Source organism: Globicephala melas, chromosome 10 (assembly GCF_963455315.2).
Source record: "Globicephala melas chromosome 10, mGloMel1.2, whole genome shotgun sequence".
NCBI lineage: Eukaryota > Metazoa > Chordata > Mammalia > Artiodactyla > Delphinidae > Globicephala > Globicephala melas.
Genome location: NC_083323.1, coordinates 28,927,595 through 28,949,835, shown reverse-complemented (window position 1 = coordinate 28,949,835; position 22,241 = coordinate 28,927,595). Strand labels below are relative to the sequence as shown.

Here is a 22,241-nt window from a genome sequence, read left to right as displayed (position 1 = left end):
GGCACTGGATCTCAGATTCAATCAGCAAATAAATGGTACTTTCTCTTACTATTTCTAATAATGTATCCATAGACTCTTTCATGTTTTCTAAGCAGTCATATAATCTGCAAAAATTTAGAGTTTTATAATCTTCCAATTCTTAATGCATTCCATTCTTTTTCTATTATGCTGGCAAGTTCTGCCAAGAAACTGTTGAATAGAAGTAATGATAGTGAATATCTTTTCTTTATCCCATATTTTAAAAGAAATCATCCTTATTCAAATTGAATATTTATTACATTAATTTTCAATTCAGTAACATGATTAAAGGCTATAAATTATTCTTAAATTACTAATATCACAGATTCAAACTCATTCTGATATACAATATTTTCACTATTATTTGTATTATATTTTTAGGTCTTTATTCAGATTTCTTCTTTTTGACCCATAAGTGCTTTAAATTGTTTTCTTAGTTTCCAAATAAATGTGAATTATCTTCTTCATGGTCAACTTCTGATATATTTTGTGAATTGAGAATGGGACCTATTCTTTGAAACTTGTTAAAACAAATTTGGCTTTGTGACCAAATATGAAATCAATTTTTATAAATGCTCTATTTGAACTTGAAAAAGATATTAATTCTCTAATTTTTGGTTATAGAATATCATATATGTCCATTAAATCAAGGTTGGAAGTTCTAATCTTCTATATCTTTGCTGATTTTTTAATATTCTTGAATATTAATAATTAAAGGAGTGTTCAAATCTACCACAGTGCTATTAAAGTTTTTCTCTACCCTTCTTTAGTTATATTAATTTTCTATGTTTATTTTGATACTGTTCATTAGTTGCAAATATATTTTAAATTATTATATATTTTTATATTACATTAAACTTTAGGTTGTGATGTTGTGAACCTTCATTGCTAATGACACATTTTGTCTTCAAGTGTATTTTGTCTGATATGATTAGAGCTATACCAGATCTTTTCCTAATATTTACCCCATATATTTTCCTACCTTTTTACATTTTCCTTTTCTCTTACGGCTAACCATATTGTTTAACTAAAACATTTGGTGTTATTGTGAAAGTTGATATATTGACACAATTCTACCATCTTAACTTTCAATTTCTATCAGTCTCATTTTTTAAAAACTCTTTCTCCTTTGTGTTTTTAAATTTTGATTTATTGAATCTTTGGGTTTTTTAAGTCAATTTTTAAAATACATATTGTTTTTTTAATTTATAGACTCCACTGATTTTGCTTGCTCTTAAAATTTTACCGTACAAAGTTACCTTAGGAACAATAAAATAAAATAATATGTTGACCTCCTTCTTTAATGATAAAAGGGCTTAAAACATGTTCACCTATCTTACTCTTCCTAATTTACATATGTTTCCTTCTCAACTATATATTTCTACGTCCTTTTAAAAAATTACACAAATTCAACATGATCCTTATAATTTGACACCATGTTTTATTTCTCTAATATTTGTCATTTAATTTGTTTAATTTTTTTCTTACTCTTTAAAAAGTTTTTCTGAGATCAGTTTCCTCCTTGAAGATCATTTTTTGGAATATCCTAAGAGGTAAACTGTACACATCTTTATTTTTAAATAGATTTTTGAAAACAATTTTCACAAATATATATTATCAGTTATTTACTCTAACTGCTTGAATATATTATGCCATTATCTTCTGGCTTCCATTTTTCTCTTTTTTGTGGAGAAATCTGCTATAATTCTAACTGATGTTCCTTTGTAAGTAGTTTTTCCTTTCTAGATTAATGGATTTATATTTTTTATTACCTCTGAAAAATTCCCTGGTATTATCTTTTAAAATATTTTCTCTCTGCATTTTCTCAATTCTTTCTTTACAGGTCTTCTTTTAGACCTATATTAAAAATAATTATTCTAGCTTCCTTAATTCTAAAACTCACATTTTTTGTTTTCTCTTTATCCCCTTTTGCAGCATTCTATAAACTTTTCCACTTATGTATCTTAAAGGTCATTAATTCTCTCTCTAACTGTATTCAATCTGTTCTGTATTCATGGAAGCTGTTTTTATCAAGTATATCTTTTATTGCTAAAACTCCTTTTTTTCAATGATTATATATTGCATTTCTAAAATGCGTGCTTCTACTTTCTGTTTCTATGATTTTGACTATTTTAGATATTTCCTATGAGTGGAATCATACTGCATATGTCCTTTTGTGTCTGGCTTATTTTACTTAGCATAATATCCTCAAGGTTCATCCATGTTGTAGCATGTGATAGAATAATCTTCCTTTTTAAGGCTGCAGAATAATCCATTGTATGTATACACCAAATTTTCATAAACCATTCATCTATTGATGAACATTTGGGTTGCTTCCACCTTTTGGCTATTGTGAACAGTGCTGCAATGAATGTGGGTTTGCAAATATCTCTTCAAAATTCTGCTTTGAGTTCTTCTGGATATATACCCCAAGGTATGATTACTGGATCACATGGTAATCTTATCTTCAATTGTATGAGGATCCTCCATCCTTTTTTCCATAGTGACTGCACCAGTTTACATTTCCATGGACATTGCACAAGGGTTGCAACTTCTCAGCATCTTCAATGACTTTTTTTTTCTCTTCTTTTGAAAGTGACCATCCTGATGGATATAAAGTAGTATATCATTGTGGTTTTGGTTTTGTATTTCTCTGATGATTAGTGATGTTGAGCATATTTTAATGTGCTTATTTGTTACTTTGTATGTCTTCATTGGAGAAATGTCTATTCTTCTGACCATTTTTAATCAGGTTATTTGGAGTTTTGTTGTTGTTATTGTTGAGTTGTAAAAGTTCCTTTTGTATTATATGTATTAACCCCTTATCAGATATATGATTTGCAATTATTTTCTTCCATTCCATAGATTGCCTTTTCACTCTGTTGATTGTTTCTTTAGACATGCAAAATCTTTTAATTAGATGTAGTCCCATTGTCTATTTTTAAATCTTGTTATCTGCTTTTATTTCACAATCAAAAATCATTGCCAAATCTAATTACCTTGAAGTTTTTCCCTATGATTTTTCCAGGAGTTTAACAGTTTTAGATTTTATATTTAATCTTTAATCCATTTTCAGTTAAATCTTATATGTGGTGTAAGATAAGAGTACAACTTCATTATTTAGCATGTGGATATTCAGTTTTTTTCAGCATGTTTTGTTGAAGAGACTGTTTTTTCCCCTATTGTGCAGTCTTGGCACCCTTGTCAAAAACTATTTAGCCACTTGTGCAAGGGTTTATTTCTGGGCTCTCTATTCTGTTCCATTGGGCTGTATATCTATTTCTATGGCAGTACCATATAGTTTTAATTATTGTTGCTTTGTAGTATATTTTAAAATCAGGGAGTGTGAGGCCTAAAACTTTATTCCCCTTCAAAATTGCTTTCATGAGTTGAGTCCCTTGAGGAGTCCATACAAAATTTTCATATGTGGTGATTAGTAAAGGCCACTCTAAGCAGATGTCTTTTTTGACAGAGATCAGAGCTAAGTAAGGAAATAAATTCGGCATGTTCAATGAACAGGGAGACCAGTGTGTTTGGAGAGGAGTGGGTAAGAAGAGTGATAAGGCAACCAGACCTTGAAGGTCATGATAAGGGCTTAAGATTTTAAGTGTGATGAGAAAATATTTCAGCTATCTAAGCTGGGGTAGAACATAATCTGATTAATATTTTTTCAAGACTCATCCTGACTGGTTTGAGAGTAAACTGTAAGATTCCACTTTTGAGTACACTTTGAAATGCATTAGGAGGTTATTGCCTTAGTTCAAAAGAGAGATGACAGTGGACTGGACCAGTCTTGGCAAACAGTCAGATTTGTGATATATTTTGAAGATGAAGCCAGAAATTAAGTTGACAAATTCACTATGAAGAAATAGATTGATATTCCTATATCCATTATCCCAAGTTTTGAAATAGAGAATGTTCTGTTAAAAATAGACTTTATAGAGAGAACTGGATGAACCCAATGAATTAAAATAAACTGAAATATTTTGCGTAAAGTTAAAGAGACCAAAACAGAAGCAATTGTACTGGAGCTTGCTAGAAAAGGGCTGGGTCAAGATTGACCTCCATGACTTATCCCCTTGTCACTGCAGTGTGATTCCAGTAACCCTATCCAACAATCATATCTTCAGAACTTACCACCAGGCACTGTGTTTTGTCAGGGTGGGAAGAGGGAATTTACAGACACACATATAAACATATCTAAGCTCCTTTTAATTCCATGGGCATCTACCAAGTCAGAACATGTACTCTGACAGTAGAAATCTGTTTTCCAATGAGGGTCACAGCACTTAAAATATGTCTGACCTTACATCTTGGCTTTTCTCCCCTGTTAAGTAGGAATGTACCATATAGGTATTATTTGAGCTAAAATAATACATAAAAAGCATTCCCTAAGGTATCAATACATAATATAATTTAAATAAATATTATTATTACAATTAAGTCTCTTCCGCAGAAAGGCTTTCCTTATCACCCAATCAAAAATCACCACTTCCTCCCCTCCCTCTTATCCCTTCAGGTACTTTATTTTTCTTCATAGCATGTATCACTACCTAACATCAAGTCACAGAGTATGAATTTATCTTCTTTATTGTTTGAATTCCTTATGAACGTCAACTTTGTTAGGGGAGTAATTTGTTGGTCTTGTTCACTACTGAATTCCTGACACTGACGCCATTCCTGGAGTATAGTGGGAGCTCAATAAATATTTATTGAATGAATTAACAGAAAACTTACAGATAGAGGCACAATAGAGGGAACTGTTAGTTCTAGCTCAGAACTTTGATAAAGAATTTTTATTTTTATGATACAGGATTTTCCTATAATGATAAAGTATATTAATTCTGAGGAGGTAAAGAGGGATTTATGGCAAAAGGACAGAGTAGCTTAAGGTGAGTTTGATAGAGTTTGTGTCAGTGTTTCCAAATAGAAGGAGCATAAAGAGATCCCAGGAAGAAAAGACAGAGTTTTCATAGACACCAGAGCAAAACCAGCTGCAAAATGGTAAATATGGTTGCAGCATCAAGTGATTTAACACGGTGCCAGTGGGACCTGGCAAGCCTGGTTAGGGATGAGGCTGTAAAGGTAACTAAGGACCAGATCAAACAGGACATTTGATATCCTAGGTGATTAGTATGCTGTCTTGTGGAGCCTGAGTCTCATCCTGAAAATGATGGTGTATCACTGAATCATTTTAAGCAAGTAAATAATAAAGGACTAGGTTTATATATATTAGAAAAACTCACTCTGGTAACATTGTAGATGATGAAGTTAAGCAAAACATGAGAATCTTTAGAAATCTAGATGAAAATTGAGCAAATTATAAAGTAAAGCAGTGGTAGTGGGAATAGAGAGGGGTTTATTTGAGACATAATTCATAGATAAGGTAGCTAAAGCTCTTGAATATTTTTAAAACATGGAATGTATTCTCTTTTATAGAACAGCAGTTACACTTTAAGGGGACAAGACAAGCATATAGGTGATACTCTTTAGGTCAATCAGAACGTGAAAGAGGAGTTACTACACAGAAAAGTGCAAACCAGGGGTTAACAAAGTGAGCTAAAAATGCATGGGACCTCACTCTTTTTATGTTGCCTAAATTTCTACTTTTCCCTATATGTGTTGTAGTTCAATTTTTTATATCTTATTAGGAAACAAAATCTACTGAATGCATGAGTGAATGAATAAAAATATCTAGCTAGATATTTTAAAGATTCATTTCTGTTTATTTCATATACTTATAGCATGTCTACTTTAAATTTTATAACATTGTTATTTTATATACACCTTTAGTTCCTGGTAGTAAAGTTGCTTTAGAGTTCACTTTAACACAAATGAGCATTTTCTTTTACTTGAGAGTAAAATGTTAAACAAGTTTACATGGTTGTTGCAAAATCCAACCAAAGAAAAATCTAAGGCCATCATTATGATAAAATTACTACTATAGAAAAAACTGGAACCCAAACTTAAAAAATCACAAGGAAAAAAATTCACAGTCCTTTGTAAAACCAACCTTTTAAACTCTCCAGTATTTCTGAAAACAACTATTACCAGTTGGAGAAGTTTTAACTAAGAAATCAACATTCCTCTGGCTCATTTAGTGGTCTGTCTTCCATCTGTAGTTTTGTACTTATTAGGGCATGATAATTCCTCACAAACCTCAAAACCCAAGGACATCATAGTTCTCCTTCAACATAAAAGCATAACTTAGCCTTGATTTTCAAATGGAGATGTTGAAGGACTTTCTCATTTTCCATTCCCCCTGCTCCCCACGTCCCTGCGCCAAATCAGGGTCGATAGTTAAGTCTCCATGAATCAATCTTAGTAAAAACTAATAATCCACATGTATCAGTGCTTTAATCCGTTCATGGGGTTGTTTATCCAGAAGGAGACAAAATCAGAATCGTTGTTAGTGAGATAGTCAAGAGAAGTTCTTGCTTTAAATTCACCCTGTTTTGACCATTTCCCCTAGGTACCTTCTTGAACATTTAATCAAAGTAAATCCTAAGCCATCTCTCTCGATGGAGTACCTTTTCTTGGAGAGAAAGAGCATAGACAGGCAAGAAGTATCTGTGAAGCAACTCTTGAGTTAGTTGGGTGGCAGAAGTGGTACATGTTATCTTCATGAAGTTAGCTTAAATAGATTAGAATACAGGAAAAATATTATTTTTTCTCATGTACATGTACTGCAAACGACATGCTTCTTTCTATTCCGCTTCCCTAAAGAAAAGGACGTTTCTGCGTTTTAACTGTTTGGGATTTCAGTGGCTGGATCACACTAAGTCGGTGTTCTTAAAAATGTGTATTGTTGACCACCAGTATAAGAATCACTTATTCTTATATTCTCTAAAAATGTGGAATCCTATGTTGCATAACTTTTCGGGTCTGTATATCTGGGGTACTGTGTTTGGTAATCTGAATTTAGAAAATCATTTCAACATGCTGATTATACACTTGAAATGTTGGAAAACGTTACCATAGCTGGGGTGGGAGTGGGAGGGATGAGAGAAGAGCAGATAAAGAATCTTCAATATCCTTTCCTCCCTAAGGCTGTCACCATGAGTGAAAGAGCAAACAGTATCTTCTCTTCTCCAGCTCTGCCCTGGAGAGATGGGGTCTGGCCGCTAGAAAGAGGAGCTGTCCCCAAACAGTATCTAACTAGTGTCTTCCTCAGATGCTTCTGCAAGAAGTGTGACTTTGTGCTTAATTTGGTCCTTGTCAACCAAACATTAACTACAAGGGAAATTGCTGTTTTCAGAATTACATAATATACGTGTCACACATCATCCAGTCAGTGCTGTCTTAACTGATAATGGTCCTTTGATGATAGACCATTTTACCACAAGATAGAGTTCACTAAAAATGTTCTGTTAATGTTTTAATTATACTTGAGAGAGATGATGCCCTTCTTTTAGACACATTTGAGACTATATATACGCTCATACAAGGATGAGTATATTTGACTGAACAACATTTGGCTCCATATGCTTTATTGTTAACTAGGTAGGTAGAAGTTATAAATTATATGCCTTACTATTTCCCATTGTATAGAATCATGGATATACTTTTTCTGTATTATAAATTCTAACGTTATGTTACAAATATAGTGGTTTCAATATAAAGTGATATTTTAAATCTCATTTTCTGAAAATTTTATATACATTCAACATTTTCAGTCCTGGGAGTTATCTGCCGTTTTTGCTTACAACCAACTAGTGACTGCTGAGATCTTATAGCTGCTTTTTATTTGATATAATATCACTGCGTATAAATCTGTAAAACCAACAGAAATGGAAGAAATAATGACAAATATCCAAGGAAGTTGTGAGATTTAAATACTGTAATATTGTGATTTATAAGAAATATATATTTGGTCATTCAGATGATCAAAATATATTTCTTATATATATATTTGGTCTTTGTCCAAGGTTTCTGGCTCACAACTCCTAAAGCCTTTGGAACTTCCTGAATAAGAGCAATAAGGTGTCTTTTATTATGTTAATGAGGTGATTTTGGAAAGCTCTTAGGTAACCTAAGGATGGGGGGCTTGTTGCCAAGAGATCCAACGCATGATTAGAGTGTCTGAACTTTCAGTCGCTCTCCCTCACCTCCTGGGAGGGCAGAGGTACTGGAGATTGAGTTCAATTGCCAATGGCCAATGACTGTTTAATCAGTCATGGCTATGAAATGAAGCCTCCATAAAAACCCAAAGGACAAGATTCAGAGAGCTTTCTGATTGGTGAACCTGTGGAGATTTGGGGAGGGTGGCGTGCTTGGAGAGGGCATGGAAGCTCAGCACCCTTTCCCCATACCTTGCCTTGCATCTCTTCAATCTGGCTGTTCCTGAGTTGTATCATTTTATTTCATTTATTTATTTTTGGGGGAGTGCTGCTTTGAGACTTAGTTGCGGCAAGCGGGATCTTTCATTGTGACACATGGGCTTCTCTCTAGTTGTGGTGTGCGCGTTTTTTTTCTCTTCTCTAGCTGTGACACGCAGGCTCCAGGGCATGTGGGCTCTGTAGTTTGCGGCACACAGGCTCTCTAGTTGAGGCGCGTGGGCTCAGCAGTTGTGGCGCGCAGACTTAGTTGCACAGCAGCATGTGGGAATCTTAGTTCCCCGACCAGGGATCGAACCTGTGTCCCTGCATTGCAAGGTGGATTCTTCACCACGGGACCACCAAGGAAGTCCCCCGTGAGTTGTATCATTTTATAATAAACGAATAATCTAGTGAGTAAAGAGTTTTCCTGTTCTGTGAGCTGCTCCAGCAAATTCCTCAAGTCCAGGACAGGGTCTTGGGAACCGCTGATGTATAGCTTGTTGGTCAGAAGTGGAGGTAACAATCTGGACTTTCAGCTGGCATCTGAAGTGGGGAGGGAGGGCAGTCCTGTAGGACTGAACCCTTAACCTGTACAATCCGACACTATCTCCAGGCACATACTGTCAGAACTGAGTTGAACTGTAGGACACAATTGGGATCTGCACACTTTTAAGTACATATTGTAAGATGTGTTTAAAAACTCTTTACAGGTGGATGCTAGAAGCAAATAATTTAGTTAATTAAAAATTCTATTTAACATAAGTAAAATATGTCAGGCTAGAGATCTTTTTTGAATTCTAATCTATTATTTTATCTATTTTTATAGGAGAGTTATGAATTTCACAAGAAGTCAAACACAGTGATGCCATTTGCTATGTTTTATTTTGCTATTAGCTTGTTAAACATAACATGCAAATAATCAAAAAGAAACATACATATGACTTAGAGTGAAAAGTAATTCTAGAAAAGAAAAGTTTCGTTAGGTAAATATATATTCCTAACACTAAAAATATTGCTTTAATTGTATGTGGTTTCATGAATTTTGTCTAATTTGCAAGATCATTTGTCTCAAAATTTACCATCTATTTTTCAGCTAAACAAATTTGAACATTGAGATAATTTGCTTCAAGACAGTAAACACCCATAGGCATGTAATCCATGCTTTTTGGCACATTAAGTTAAGGTTTAGAAATTATAAAACTTGGCTGACTTCCACAAAACCAGTAGAAAGCTTTTCACATCATTTGACAGGAGATAGGAAAAAACCCACTAAATTTACAAATAAAGCATTCATTTTATTGTCTATGTGTGTGTGTGTGTGTGTCTGTATTTTTGATGAAACAGGCCTGCCTTTCATCTTTTCTTTTAAAAAAGTAGTAAAATGTTTACAAAACATTTTCCCTCAGAATTTGAAATGTATGGAAGCAATAAACAGCAACAAAAAATGAATACTAGAAAAACTGACACACAAATAAACATAACCATAAACTGCTGTTCCAGGATATATCTCAGTATAATTGGAATTAGTAGATATCAGTTAACGGTGATCTCATTTGCTACACGTAGACATTCATACATATCCGGTGGCAGACTGGTTTGGGTGATGCGATTGCCATCCAAGCGCAAATGTTTGATCTTGGAGTAGGATAATGGTCCCAGGATCTTACAGAAGCTCTTTACTTCAAACTCTGGAAAATTAAAGAATGAAACACTTCAATCGTTTTTTTTTCTTTTTAGTACATGGGCTTGAAACCATCATTTTTAAAAACTTTCAAATCTATAATAATATCCAATAAAACTTTTTCCCACTTATTTGATGTATCTTTGAATTTGGAACTACTAAAGGAATATTTCAGACTACCAAATAGCCCAGCAATATTTAGTAAAGAATACTTACGGTAGGTCAGAAGATTTAATGAAATGTTTCAAGGAAGAGAACTTTAAGTTCTTGATTTAGAAATACTTGCTTATAGAAGGACACTCAGTGAATGTGTCATATTGTCTAAGCTTTAGTTTGAAATATTAAGTCTAGCCTGAGGAAACCTAAAATTGGTGCTGTTATATGAGCAATCTCACCATGTAAGTATTCTGGGTTTTTGCCTCTTAAAATAAAAGGGGTTAAATAAATGAACTCTAAACAGTTTTCCAACAACCGCACTTCATGACAAAGATTCAAAACCCCAAAGCAAAAACCAAATCATGGAATGTCCACCATCTCACCTCATGCCCTTTTCTTCTGTGGTCAAAAAGCTGCCACAAATGAACAACTGATTTAATTTTTAATGGACACTGAGAAGGTTACTGGATAGCATGGTCTGTGTATGTATATAGAAACTGCCTATGGTTGCCCAAGTGTATTTCAGATTAACCTTATCTGGTCCTGTATCATGTTATTTTCTTTCATTCTTCAACTCTAGCTAACAAAGATTTCAGTGGAAGCCCAAACACACTGCAGTCCTTTCCTCTAAGATGTTGTCTTAAATAACTCATCTGTCAAATTCCAGGGTTCTTGGTTATGGTATCTGCCTCTGAAGTATGGAACAATGGAAAAAACATGGGTTTAGGTCTATATTAGTTTTTCACCTCTGTCGTTTGCCATCTGAGACATTTATCAGGTCTTCTTTTTAGATATATCTATCACACTGTGTGGCATGAAGATTACATTAATTAAGGTATGTAAAGCACTTCACACAGTGCTAGCACATACTTTGTACTAAATAATTATTGGCGTCCTTTTAATTTTTTCTGTTTTCTAGATTGCTTTACACTAGGAAGATCTGTGACTAGCTTAACGCTTAAAGTTGCAAGTTTGAAATATGACAAATTGTTTTTGGCTGGGTATTTCCTAATATTGGAAAAACATTAAGGGACTCTTATTACCTTAAGAGAAGGTGGGCAGTTGGTATGCATAATTATTATGCGGCAAGATAAACTAAGTTGAAGACACACATGCAAAGTCACACGGCAAGAATTCCTGAAATATGTAAACCTAAGTGTCAAGGATAAGGAAGGGAGAAAGGTAACTACTCACTTTCAAATGACTATATGAGCTGGGCATTCGGATTTCAGTCTCAGCTAGGCACGGAGCAGCTGCTGGCATTTCTCACAGAGTCCATCTGTCCCATCTCCTACATTGGCTCTTCCCTTTTCACTCATACAATGAAAACTGTTTTTTCCACCTTCAAATGCCCCTGCATCTATATCTCTCCCCTTTCTTGTCTCAGAGTAGGAGGTAGTCTTGCTTCTGCAGCTAACCTCCACCCACAAAATCTAATGGATTTCTTCAGCCCTCAAACATCTTACGTCCCCGTAGCATTTTGGCCTGTCTGAGTATCCTTCCTCCTGACCACAAATGTTTATAATGTGGGACCATATATTGCCACATAGTGAATTTTGCCCTGGAAACAGCTGTAAGGGTTTAGCTCTGATAGCTTGACTGTGTATTATATGACAAACAAACTTTGCAGACACAAGAAAGAACACATGGCATTGCAGAGTTGGCAATCATGGACTCCTTCATGAGAACACCCCAGCCCTACTAGGAGTTACATGAAACTATTGCAGAATTACAGAACTACTATTGCAGAATTATATTAGTAAGGCATACTGAAATTTTTTTTTCAGATGAGTGCCAATATCCTTACCCAGTAGGAGAAGGGAACCAACTGTTATAATATAAAGATGTTCAATTTCAATAGATTATTTTAAAATTTCAATAGATTATTATAAAATCATTTACTATGTGAATCAGTGTTTCCCACCTGAGTTTTCATTTTAAAAACTTCATCTATGAATTATAGGTTTTTTTCTTCTTCCAACTTCCATTAAAGAATAAGGTAGGGATTGGTGAATGTCAATTTCCCATATGAATCTTTATAGCTTAAATTGAAAAATGTCCCAGGAGACCAGAAGAGTACATAAACAGCTCAAGTGGAATAGGTCAAACTCCCACCCAGTAGATAAATGAAAAATAAACTCTGGAAGTAAGAGAAAGGAAGGAGAAACTGTGGGAAAATCAAATGAGGTGAAGGGTTGTGTATAAGAAAAGGGGCTTTGTAACTAGTAAAAAATATTCCAAACCCTTATCATATTCCTCCTTAAACTTTCTCACAGTCCTCATAAGAACACCATGAAGACCATACACACCAACCATAACAGTGATAACAGAGATAGATGATGGTCATGATAGCGGAGTAGTATGTTGAGTCCCAAGTAAAAATGTCAGAGGAGACCATGAGTGTACACGGGCTGCTCTGGGGACAAGCAGAGGCTCTGTAAAAGCCTCTGCTGGTTGTGGACTTGTTGATTTCTCCCTCAGCTACATCTTGTCAAGAAATAAATGTAGACACAAATCGAAGTCATGAAGGAGGCAAATAATAAACAGATAAAAATCAAGAGATAACACAGCAGGATTAATTAGCCCAGAGTATTACATTTGAAGAAATGAGTGCTTAAATTCTATGACCTTAATGGTTTCTTATCTGGACACTCCAAAGCAAAGCCAGATATTGGATAAATAACTAAGCTAGAATTCTATATTCTAGAGAAATATTTTGTTGGCATTTTCATTTTTTTTAACTGGAGCCAGATGCAGTACTTGTGTCACACAACTTAGGCATTTAAAACCTTGAGGAAACATCAATCAATCATAGGCACAGCTTTCTACTTACTTTCAAGTTCATTGACCTCCAGGTAATAGTTTTCAAGGTTTTCACTGACAGTCGGTATGTTTTTAAGTTTATTATAGGAGAGGTCCAGCTCCAGCAAGGATGATACATTAAAAGAATTTCCAGGTATTCCACTATCAGCCAGTTCATTATGAGACAAACGCAGATACTGCAATCCATTAAAACGCTTGAAATACTCATCAGGGATGTTGCTGATCTTATTGTTGTCTAAGTAGAGAGTTAGAAGAGATACTGGGAGACCAGAAGGCAATTTGGTCATCTGATTGGAGCTCAAGTCAAGGTATTCAAGTGACCTAAGACCTTTAAAAGCAGCTGAAACAGCATCCTCTTTCAGCTGATTGTGTTGAAGGTGGACAAATGTCAGGTTAACCAGTCCATCAAAGGAGCCAAGCTTCGAGATCTTGTTGTTAGTGAGCTGCAGGTCCACCAGAGATTTGGGAAGTGGGCCCACAGATTCTGTCAGATTGTTGTAATTTATATGCAGCTTCTTCAGTTGCTTCAGTTTAGAGAAAACTTTTCCTTTTATCTTGGAATTTTCTAGAAGGTTATGATCTAGAATGAGCCACTGCAGATCAGTTACATTTTCAAAGGTCTTATCATCAATATGGTCAATCTGGTTATTCCTAAGGTAAAGGTACTTGATTCCAACAGGCACCATTGGCACACTTTTCAATTTCAGCTCATCGCAGTACATGGCCGTTGGGTAGCTTTCAGGGCAGTTACATTCTGGTGCACAGTTTGGTGATGATCTCCCATAAATCGATAGGGGGAAATCATAATCCTCATAGTAGTAGCTGCTGCTGGCACAGCCAATTAATGCCAAGAGGAGAGGAAACATACCTAGATTCATTTTGGCAAATGCTTTGAATCCTAAATAAAGTGGAAACATGTATTATTATAAAATAGTATCCTTTCAGGAAAAGTATACTAAGAAGAAAGAAAATGCATTAGCAAATGTGAATTTTATTACTTTATAGTGCTTTTTTTTTTTTTTTTACTGCACTAATGATGTCTTGTTAATTTGCATTTGAGGAGTAGGTTAAGGACATATGTTTACAACGGATGGGGAAGTGAACAGATTCCAGGGCAGATTGCATTCACATGCGCCCCCTTCTGGGCGAGCCAGGCCTAACTATCCCAGTCAACTTCTCTAGGTCCTTCCTTAATTAAATATCTTCCTGCAAGAGGTTTCTGGGAGGTGCCCATTAACCACCATGTTAGAACACTGCTTCAGAATACCTTCAAAACCAGAAGAAATGAAAACGAGAAGACAATTGTAAATTGTACCCTCTACCCCACCATTCAACATCATTGAAATGTCTCATTAAGTAGATCCTTACTGAAAACGTGGGCAATCTGTGATGTTGTCTGCAGGAAAGCTGGTCTTCTGTGTGTGTGGAGGGGGCGTGGTGGCAGTCGTGGCATGTTCCTTTAAAAATGTCTTTATGGTTGTTGATTCTGAGGAAGGTGAACAGAAGTCTTGGTGGGGGTGTGTGCATGTTATTTCACCTTTTGTTTAACATTCTATGCTTTTAAGCACATTACAAAACTGTGTTTGAAAATTAATATTTAGTATATTAGGTTTAGTAAAATTAATGTTTACTCATCAAGGAAATGTCACAAACTCTAAACATTTTTTAAACCTAGAAAGAGGTCTAACTGGTAGAGAATGAGATTCTTTTCAAAGATTTGAATGAATGTTTTTCTTTCAATCACTCACAATTTGCCTACGTTCTTCATGTCAAAATTTAAGAAGACAGGGTTTGCTTATCCGGATTTTAGTGCTTTCACTGAATGGAAGTGGGAGAGATGTGGAACTGAGGAAAGTCTGTATTAAACAGTGGCATTAAGAGCCATGTAGGAAAGGATAAATTTGAGAATATAAATTAAAAACAATTTGTAACAGTGATCTTCTCATATGAACCTTTTTCTAAGGAGAGGTTCAAAGAAGTACATTTCAATTGCTTGGGGAAGCACTGGGTCAGCAATTTAGGTAACGGCAAATAGGATATAACAGTTGGGCTTTTGTAGAATGAGGAGTTATAGCTGAGCAGTTGGTAACTCTGGGAGGGAAATTGTTAATGTGAAGCAGTATCCACATTCCAATGGATACCATAAAATAAAATCTCTTCCTGTGAGAAACATGGTACAAGCTTTTGGATCTAGGTAGTTTGGGATAAGCAGGATTTTCCACTATCAGGAATTTTAAATATCTATGCTTTGCTTTAACTTGGAATTATAAAGCACTTTATTTTAGCAGATGAAACACTCAAAAACGTTGTTAGAGTCACTCTTATAACAGAAATAATGTAGCCAGATTCTTTGTAAATTATTCTCTAAGATTATGATGGAGTCATTTAATTTAGTTGACAGGACTTGGCCATGAGATCTATTACATAGTGCTAATGTAATTATAGGATTCTTTACGAGTTACAATTATGTTAATGTTGTAAAGATTTTTCTTACTTCATTAATAAGCTTCCACCTTAGTTTAATTCAGTATACACTAAACTAGACATGGGAACTATAGTGCGAATAGTAATGGAAAATGCTTCCATATTTTTTGGCAAAGTCAAAACAAGGGCTCTGAATTCAAAGAGAATCTGTAACCGTATAATGACTCCACTATGAAGCAAAACCACGCTTTACTGTCCCCCAGTTTTTTCAAATACCTGTGGCTATGAAGAAAATGCTTTTTTTTCAAAAAGTAAATCATATTTACCAGAATTTCTTTAAAACATGTTCCTGTTTCTTAAGACATACATCCACAATCCAAATCTTTAAAATTAACAAAATAGAAATAAATAATCCTTTAGCTCACATTTTATAACAGCATAAAATGTTTATGGCAAATTATAACAAACTGTAGCAACATACTTGTGGCAAAATATTTTGATGACTGATTGAAATGGCCCTTCTTTGCTCCAAAATTAGGTTCTAACAATACTAACATATTTAACTAATTAGCATGAAATAGCAAACATTTTAAATGCCATACTTTTTCACTGTGTCTAATTTTCTCATTCCAACCTTGAAACTTTTTATAACTTCCTTAGCTAAGTAAGGCATTATAGACTGTATAAAATGTATCTCAAATCCATAAATCATGGAAAGTATATTAAGCAAAATGTGAAAGTAAATGCTCAAAACTGTGGATTTGCTGTTGAATAGCAATTGGCAAAGTTGCTCTGGAATTTTTTCTGTTCCTGTTACAATAAACACCGTCCCAAACAGTCAGCATCCCCAGTGCTATAGTTAAAACAGCACTTACCTTACTGTCTCGACACTGCTTTCGTTAATTCTTAAAGCAGATGCTCTGCTTGGTGGACAAGAATCCACCAATATATGCTGTAAACTCTGTCAGGACGGAACTGGCTGCCAGATTCTTAGTGATACAAGAGCTGAGTGGGGGAAACCCAGCCCAGTCACGCCAGTCTCTGAATGGAGTTATGTCATTGTGGGGATCTTGTGGTGTGGCATGCAAACATTCTGCTCTCTAACGAGGTGCAGGTGGACTTGGTGAGCAAGGACAGCCCAGCTCACTCCCTATGGAATAAGAGAGAGATACATGCTGAACCAGCCCCAATACCATAGCTTTTAATCCCAAATTGAGTACTGCTGCAAATGAGGCATCTCCAGTGATAACATTTCTCTTACAAAGCCCTTTACTTCTATAGCTGTGACAACAATTAAATGTAATTCTCTCAGCTAACTATCATGTTCATCTAAAGGTCTCATAAATCAACAGAGTAAACCATTTCAGGAAAATGCAAATGAGCAGACTCAGAAGAATTGAATCATTTTTGCTCATTACTCGTGAAATCTATACTGATTTACTTGGACTCAATTTTTAGCCAAGGGGGAAGCTTACATTAGTTTCTAAAATATTTAAATGCTTCATTTGTACTCTGATACAAGTGATAAGCAACAATATTTCCAGTTTACTTATGTTAAACAGACTCGTTTTATGCTCTTCAGGTCTGGAATCAATCAGTAATATTCTGCCTGTTTCTTATTTTGTGGATTTAATTTAGGAATTCATCCAAAACCTTACTTGGGGAGAGTATTCTATGGCTTATTGCCAAAAAACATAAAAGAACATGAAAGAAATAAATGTGTACTAAAAATATCACAAAGTAATTATTTTTCACTCTGTCTTTGCATGCTAGCAATATTTTTTCAAAACTAAAAATTATGCTAAGTTGTAATCTCCTAAAGGCCTGGTTTGGTGTATCTTTCCTTATCATTTCCTGATGCATGCTTCTAGAAAATGAGAGATCTACTCAATATCTTGTCTATTTCATTTTGTGATTGTATCAGCTTTATTTATATGATTTTTTCCCTGCAAAATTTTCATTTCCTCATGTTCGTAAGAACTCTTAGAATCAGATACTTTAAGTTGCCACATTGTAAGATTTTTCCCTTTTAAAATAGCTTAAATATGTCACTTTTTAGCTATGAGACCTGTTGAAAGTTATTTAATCTCTGTGGCCACTGATGCATTTGCCCGAAAAATTAAGTTAGTATAAATGTCTCATTTTTGTCAGAGAACTGTTAAAAAAACAAAAGATAATCTTATTGAAAGTAATTCATAGAATGGTAAGGCGATTCATAGCATAACATTTTAAGAAAATTTTAGAAAGGCCTCAGTTTTACAATAGAGGGCATGAATAAACTTAGAAGAAATCAAGAAGAGAAAGACAAGTAGACCAATCACATATAATTAGTGGCTCATTGTAAGAGACAGCTAAAACCATTCTAAGCATTAACCTTGTGTGTCAAATTCTATCATCTGAGATTTTGTGTGTAAAGTTCCAGCTATATATTCCAAGGATTTTTCTTTATGAGCAATAAATGTGTTGTGGTACCTGTAATAAAGTTTAAATGCATTAAGTTGGATTTACCTCATTGTGAAACTGATATTGTCCACATATAACTTTTTCTATAAAATTAGTTCTGTGAGACCAATAATTGGATAACGTTGCACATTTTAAAGCATATTGCTTGGGCCCACTAGAAAGAAATGAAATTAATATTTATGGTGTATCTACCTTATTCTATGCTTTATTCTCAGAATTTTCACATATTTCACATATTTCAAATTCACATATTTCATGCTATAAAATCCATATAAGTATTATTTTCACATTTTCAAAGAAGTAAAAATGGAGACTCAGAAAGTCTAAATAATTTGCTAAACGTCACCTAACAACTAAATGGAAGAACAAAGTCATGAGCATCTTCACCCACTGGGAAGAGGGTGGACAGGATGGAGCTGAGACAAGGTAGTTAATCAGTTTAAAATATTTTCTAGGCAATATTATTAGCAGTTTAGAAAAGGCTTAAATATAAACCAGCCAATAGTTTTCAAATGGCAAAAAAGTTAGCTAAGCATCATTTCTTTCTTTGTATACCACATGCTCACATTCCCACACATGCCCATGTGCACAGGTTAGAGCTTCTGGGTGAGGTTGGAGCTTTCCATCCTGGTGAATGGAAATCAGGTCCTTTGTGATAATGGACGTTGGAGATTTCATCAGAATCCATGTTAAAATGATTAAGTTGCCCCCTCAGCCCATCAGCTGGATTCCCACTGTTACTTGAGACCAGCAAGGATGATGAGGAACATTATGACTGTTTCACCTACCTGGTTCTGAATCCAACCTTGGACTTCTCAAAGCCCCCAGGCTCACTGCAACTTGACTGTTCCCTCTGTCATAAGCATTCTGAAAAGTAGGACAGAAAAGTAGTAGTCGGAAAGTAGTAAACAGCCCAGACTTTGTGGAAAGATAGATATAGATTAGAAACTTTCTCAAGCAACCTATCAGGGGTGAAAATGAAAAAAGTATGTAATTTTGATAGCTTTAGTGTCTTCGTCTTTAAAATGGCTGTGAAGATTTCTGTAGGAAAACATATGAGCATCAAAGGACACATGTATAACACCATTGATATAGGACTTGGCTTAAAATAAGTGATTAATACATTTAAATGCATAATATTTTATAGCTATTATTAGTTATTATTCATAGAGTCATAGAACCACAGAATTGAGATGAATCTCAGAGATCATCTAATGATGGGTTCTATGAAACCAGTTCCACAAGTACTGCTGCTGGTCTTTTTTTCTCATATGTAGAGCTAAAGATAATGTGGTAAGAGTACTCCATCCAAATGAGCTGCAATATTGTTTTCCTTTTGTGGTGGTTGGATTGCATGCCATGTTCCCCAGAGCTCTGTGTATGCAGTGAGATACAACTGTGCATCTATGAAAGTGAAGTCATCCCAGAGCATAGAATAGGATGAGCTATAATGACAATTCCCTGCTAATAGAGGAGAAAGTTCTATTTTTATCATTCTATACATTGAGGTTTCAGACTCAACTCTCTTCTTATTATATGTGACATAAAAGTTGTGTGTTTTGGCATATTTAGAAAATGCAGAGGAAAATAAGAATTTTAGCCCATTTGGAGAATACTTAGAGGGGAAAAATAAAAATATACATTCTAGCCCAGAGATAACTGTCTTTTGGTGATTTTCCTTAGGATGTGACTATGTACACACACAAACCAACAGACATCGGTTTTCACAAAAATATTACAACATTACGTTTATAGTTTTATAATCTTTTTCACGTAACAGTAAGTTGTGGATACTTTTCTATATATATATTATTAACTATTTTTCTCTAATGTCAATTTAATTAACTGCATTAAATTCTATTATATAGAGGTACCATAATGTAGTTGTTATTTTTTAATATTACAACGAACACTTCCTTTCTCTTATAATTTGCAAAGCGCTGTCACATGCAATGGAATTTTATTCTTCACATTGGTTGTACCTAATCTGTCTGTTCTGCTTGTCTCAATAGACACATTTTAAATGAAAATGCCATTTTAGTAGGTGGCTTATGTTTTCGAATTAGACAATAAAGGAGTGGATTTGAAGTTTATTTTCTCCCCTTACATCAATCTTTTTACCATTCTTAATTTTAGTATTCCTGTTTTTCTTTCTTTTTTTTTTTTCGGTACGCGGGCTTCTCACTGTTGTGGCCTCTCCCGTTGCGGAGAACAGGCTCCGGACGCGCAGGCTCAGTGGCCATGGCTCACGGGCCTACCCGCTCCGTGGAATGTGGGATCTTTCCGGACCAGGGCGCAAACCAGTGACCCCTGCATCGGCAGGCGGATTCTCAACCACTGCGCCACCAGGGAAGCCCAATTTTAGCATTTCTTATGAGCCATAGAACTATCTTTCATCTGCAGAGTCCTTACTTATGGATGTGTATATATATATATTTTTTTCATGTAATGTCTGAAACATTTATATGAACATATTTCCATACAAATAGCCCAAAGAAAGTTTAGTATTAGTTGTTTTTTAGATTTGTTTGTTTGTTTATACTGCAGGTTCTTATTTGTCATCAATTTTATACACATGAGTGTATACATGTCAATCCCAATCGCCCAATTCAGCACACCACCATCCCTACCCCACCATGGTTTTCCCCCCTTGGTTTCCATGTTTGTTCTCTACAACTGTGTCTCAACTTCTGCCCTGCAAACTGTTTCATCTGTACCATTTTTCTAGGTTCCACATACATGCATTAATATACGATATTTGTCTTTCTCTTTCTGACTTACTTCACTCTGTATGACAGTCTCTAGATCCATCCACGTCCCAACAAATGACTCAATTTCGTTCCTTTTTATGGCTGAGTAATATTCCATTGTATATATGTACCACATCTTCTTTATCCATTTGTCTGTTGATGGGCATTTAGGTTGCTTCCATGACCTGGCTACTGTAAATAGTGCTGCAATGAACATTGGGGTACATGTGTCTTTTTTAATTATGGTTTTCTCTGGGTATATGCCCAGTAGTGGGATTGCTGGGTCATATGGTAATTCTATGTTTAGTTTTTCAAGGAACCTCCATACTGTTCTCCATAGTGGCTGTATCAATTTACATTCCCACCAACAGTGCAAGAGCGTTCCCTTTTCTCCACACCCTCTCCAGCATTTGTTGTTTGTAGATTTTCTGATGATGCCCATTCTAACTGGTGTGAGGTGATACCTCATTGTAGTTTTGATTTGCATTTCTCTAATAATTAATGATGTTGAGCAGCTTTTCATGTGCTTCTTGGCCATCTGTATGTCTTTTTTAGAGAAATGTCTATTTGGGTCTTCTGTCCATTTTTGGATTGGGTTGTTTGTTTCTTTAATATTGAGCTCCATGAACTGTTTATATAGTTTGGAGATTAATCCTTTGTCCATTGATTCCTTTGCAAATATTTTCTCCCATTCTGAGGGTTGTCTTTTCATCTTGTTTATGGTTTCCTTTGCTGTGCAAAAGCTTTGAAGTTTCATTAGGTCCCATTTGTTTATTTTTGTTTTTATTTCCATTACTCTAGGAGGTGGATCAAAAAAGATCTTGCTGTGATTTATGTCAAATAGTGTTCTTCCGATATTTTCCTTTAAGAGTTTTATAGTGTCCAGTCTTACATTTAGGTGTTGAATCCATTTTGAGTTTATTTTTGTGTATGGTGTTAGGGATGTTCGAATTTCATTCTTTTACATATAGCTGTCCAGCTTTCCCAGCACCACTTGTTGAAGAGACTGTCTTTTCTCCATTGTATATCTTTGCCTCCTTTGTCATAGATTAGTTGACCATATGTGTGTGGGTTTATCTCTGGGCTTTCTATCTTGTTCCATTTATCTATGTTTCTTTTTTTGTGCCAGTACCATATTGTCTTTTTTTTTTTAAAACATCTTTATTGGGGTGTAATTGCTTTACAATGGTGTGTTGGTTTCTGCTTTATAACAAAGTGAATCAGTTATACATATACATATGTTCCCATATCTCTTCCCTCTTGCGTCTCCCTCCCTCCCACCCTCCCTACATATTGTCTTGATTACTGTAGCTTTGTAGTATAGTCTGAAGTCAGGGAGTCTGATTCCTCCAGCTCTGTTTTTTTCCCTCAAGACTGTTTTGGCTATTCGGGGTCTTTTGTGTCTCCATACATATTTTAAGATGATTTGTTCTAGTTCTGTAAAAAATGCCATTGGTAATTTGATAAGGATTGCATTGAATCTGTAGATTGCTTTGGGTAGTATAGTCATTTTCACAATATTGATTCTTCCAATCCAAGAACATGGTATATCTCTCTATCTGTAGGTATCATCTTTAATTGCTTTCATCAGTGTCTTATAGTTTTCTG

General features: G+C 35.0%; 1 protein-coding gene and 1 long non-coding RNA gene across 2 annotated transcripts in view; one reads left to right on the top strand and one right to left on the bottom strand.

The window, feature by feature from the left end:
• LOC132597903 (uncharacterized) overlaps positions 1-22,241 on the top strand; it is a 403,919-nt gene that overhangs the window by 331,819 nt on the left and 49,859 nt on the right. The window lies entirely within an intron of this gene.
• Positions 9,220-16,491, bottom strand: LUM (lumican). Its single transcript, XM_030856409.3, has 3 exons — positions 16,296-16,491; positions 13,007-13,894; positions 9,220-10,024 (listed from the first exon to the last, which is right to left on the bottom strand). The coding sequence occupies exons 2-3, from the start codon at positions 13,872-13,874 to the stop codon at positions 9,870-9,872; spliced, it is 1,023 nt and encodes a 340-aa protein (XP_030712269.1). The 5' UTR covers positions 13,875-13,894; positions 16,296-16,491; the 3' UTR covers positions 9,220-9,869.

Excerpts from the sequence above, each read along its gene's own strand:
- LUM (XM_030856409.3), bottom strand. The coding sequence starts at position 13,874 with ATGAATCTAGGTATGTTTCCTCTCCTCTTGGCATTAATTGGCTGTGCC. Across the intron at positions 10,025-13,006 it reads GGAGGTCAATGAACTTGAAA|AGTTTGAAGTAAAGAGCTTC; the intron begins GTAAGTAGAAAG and ends TTAATTTTCCAG.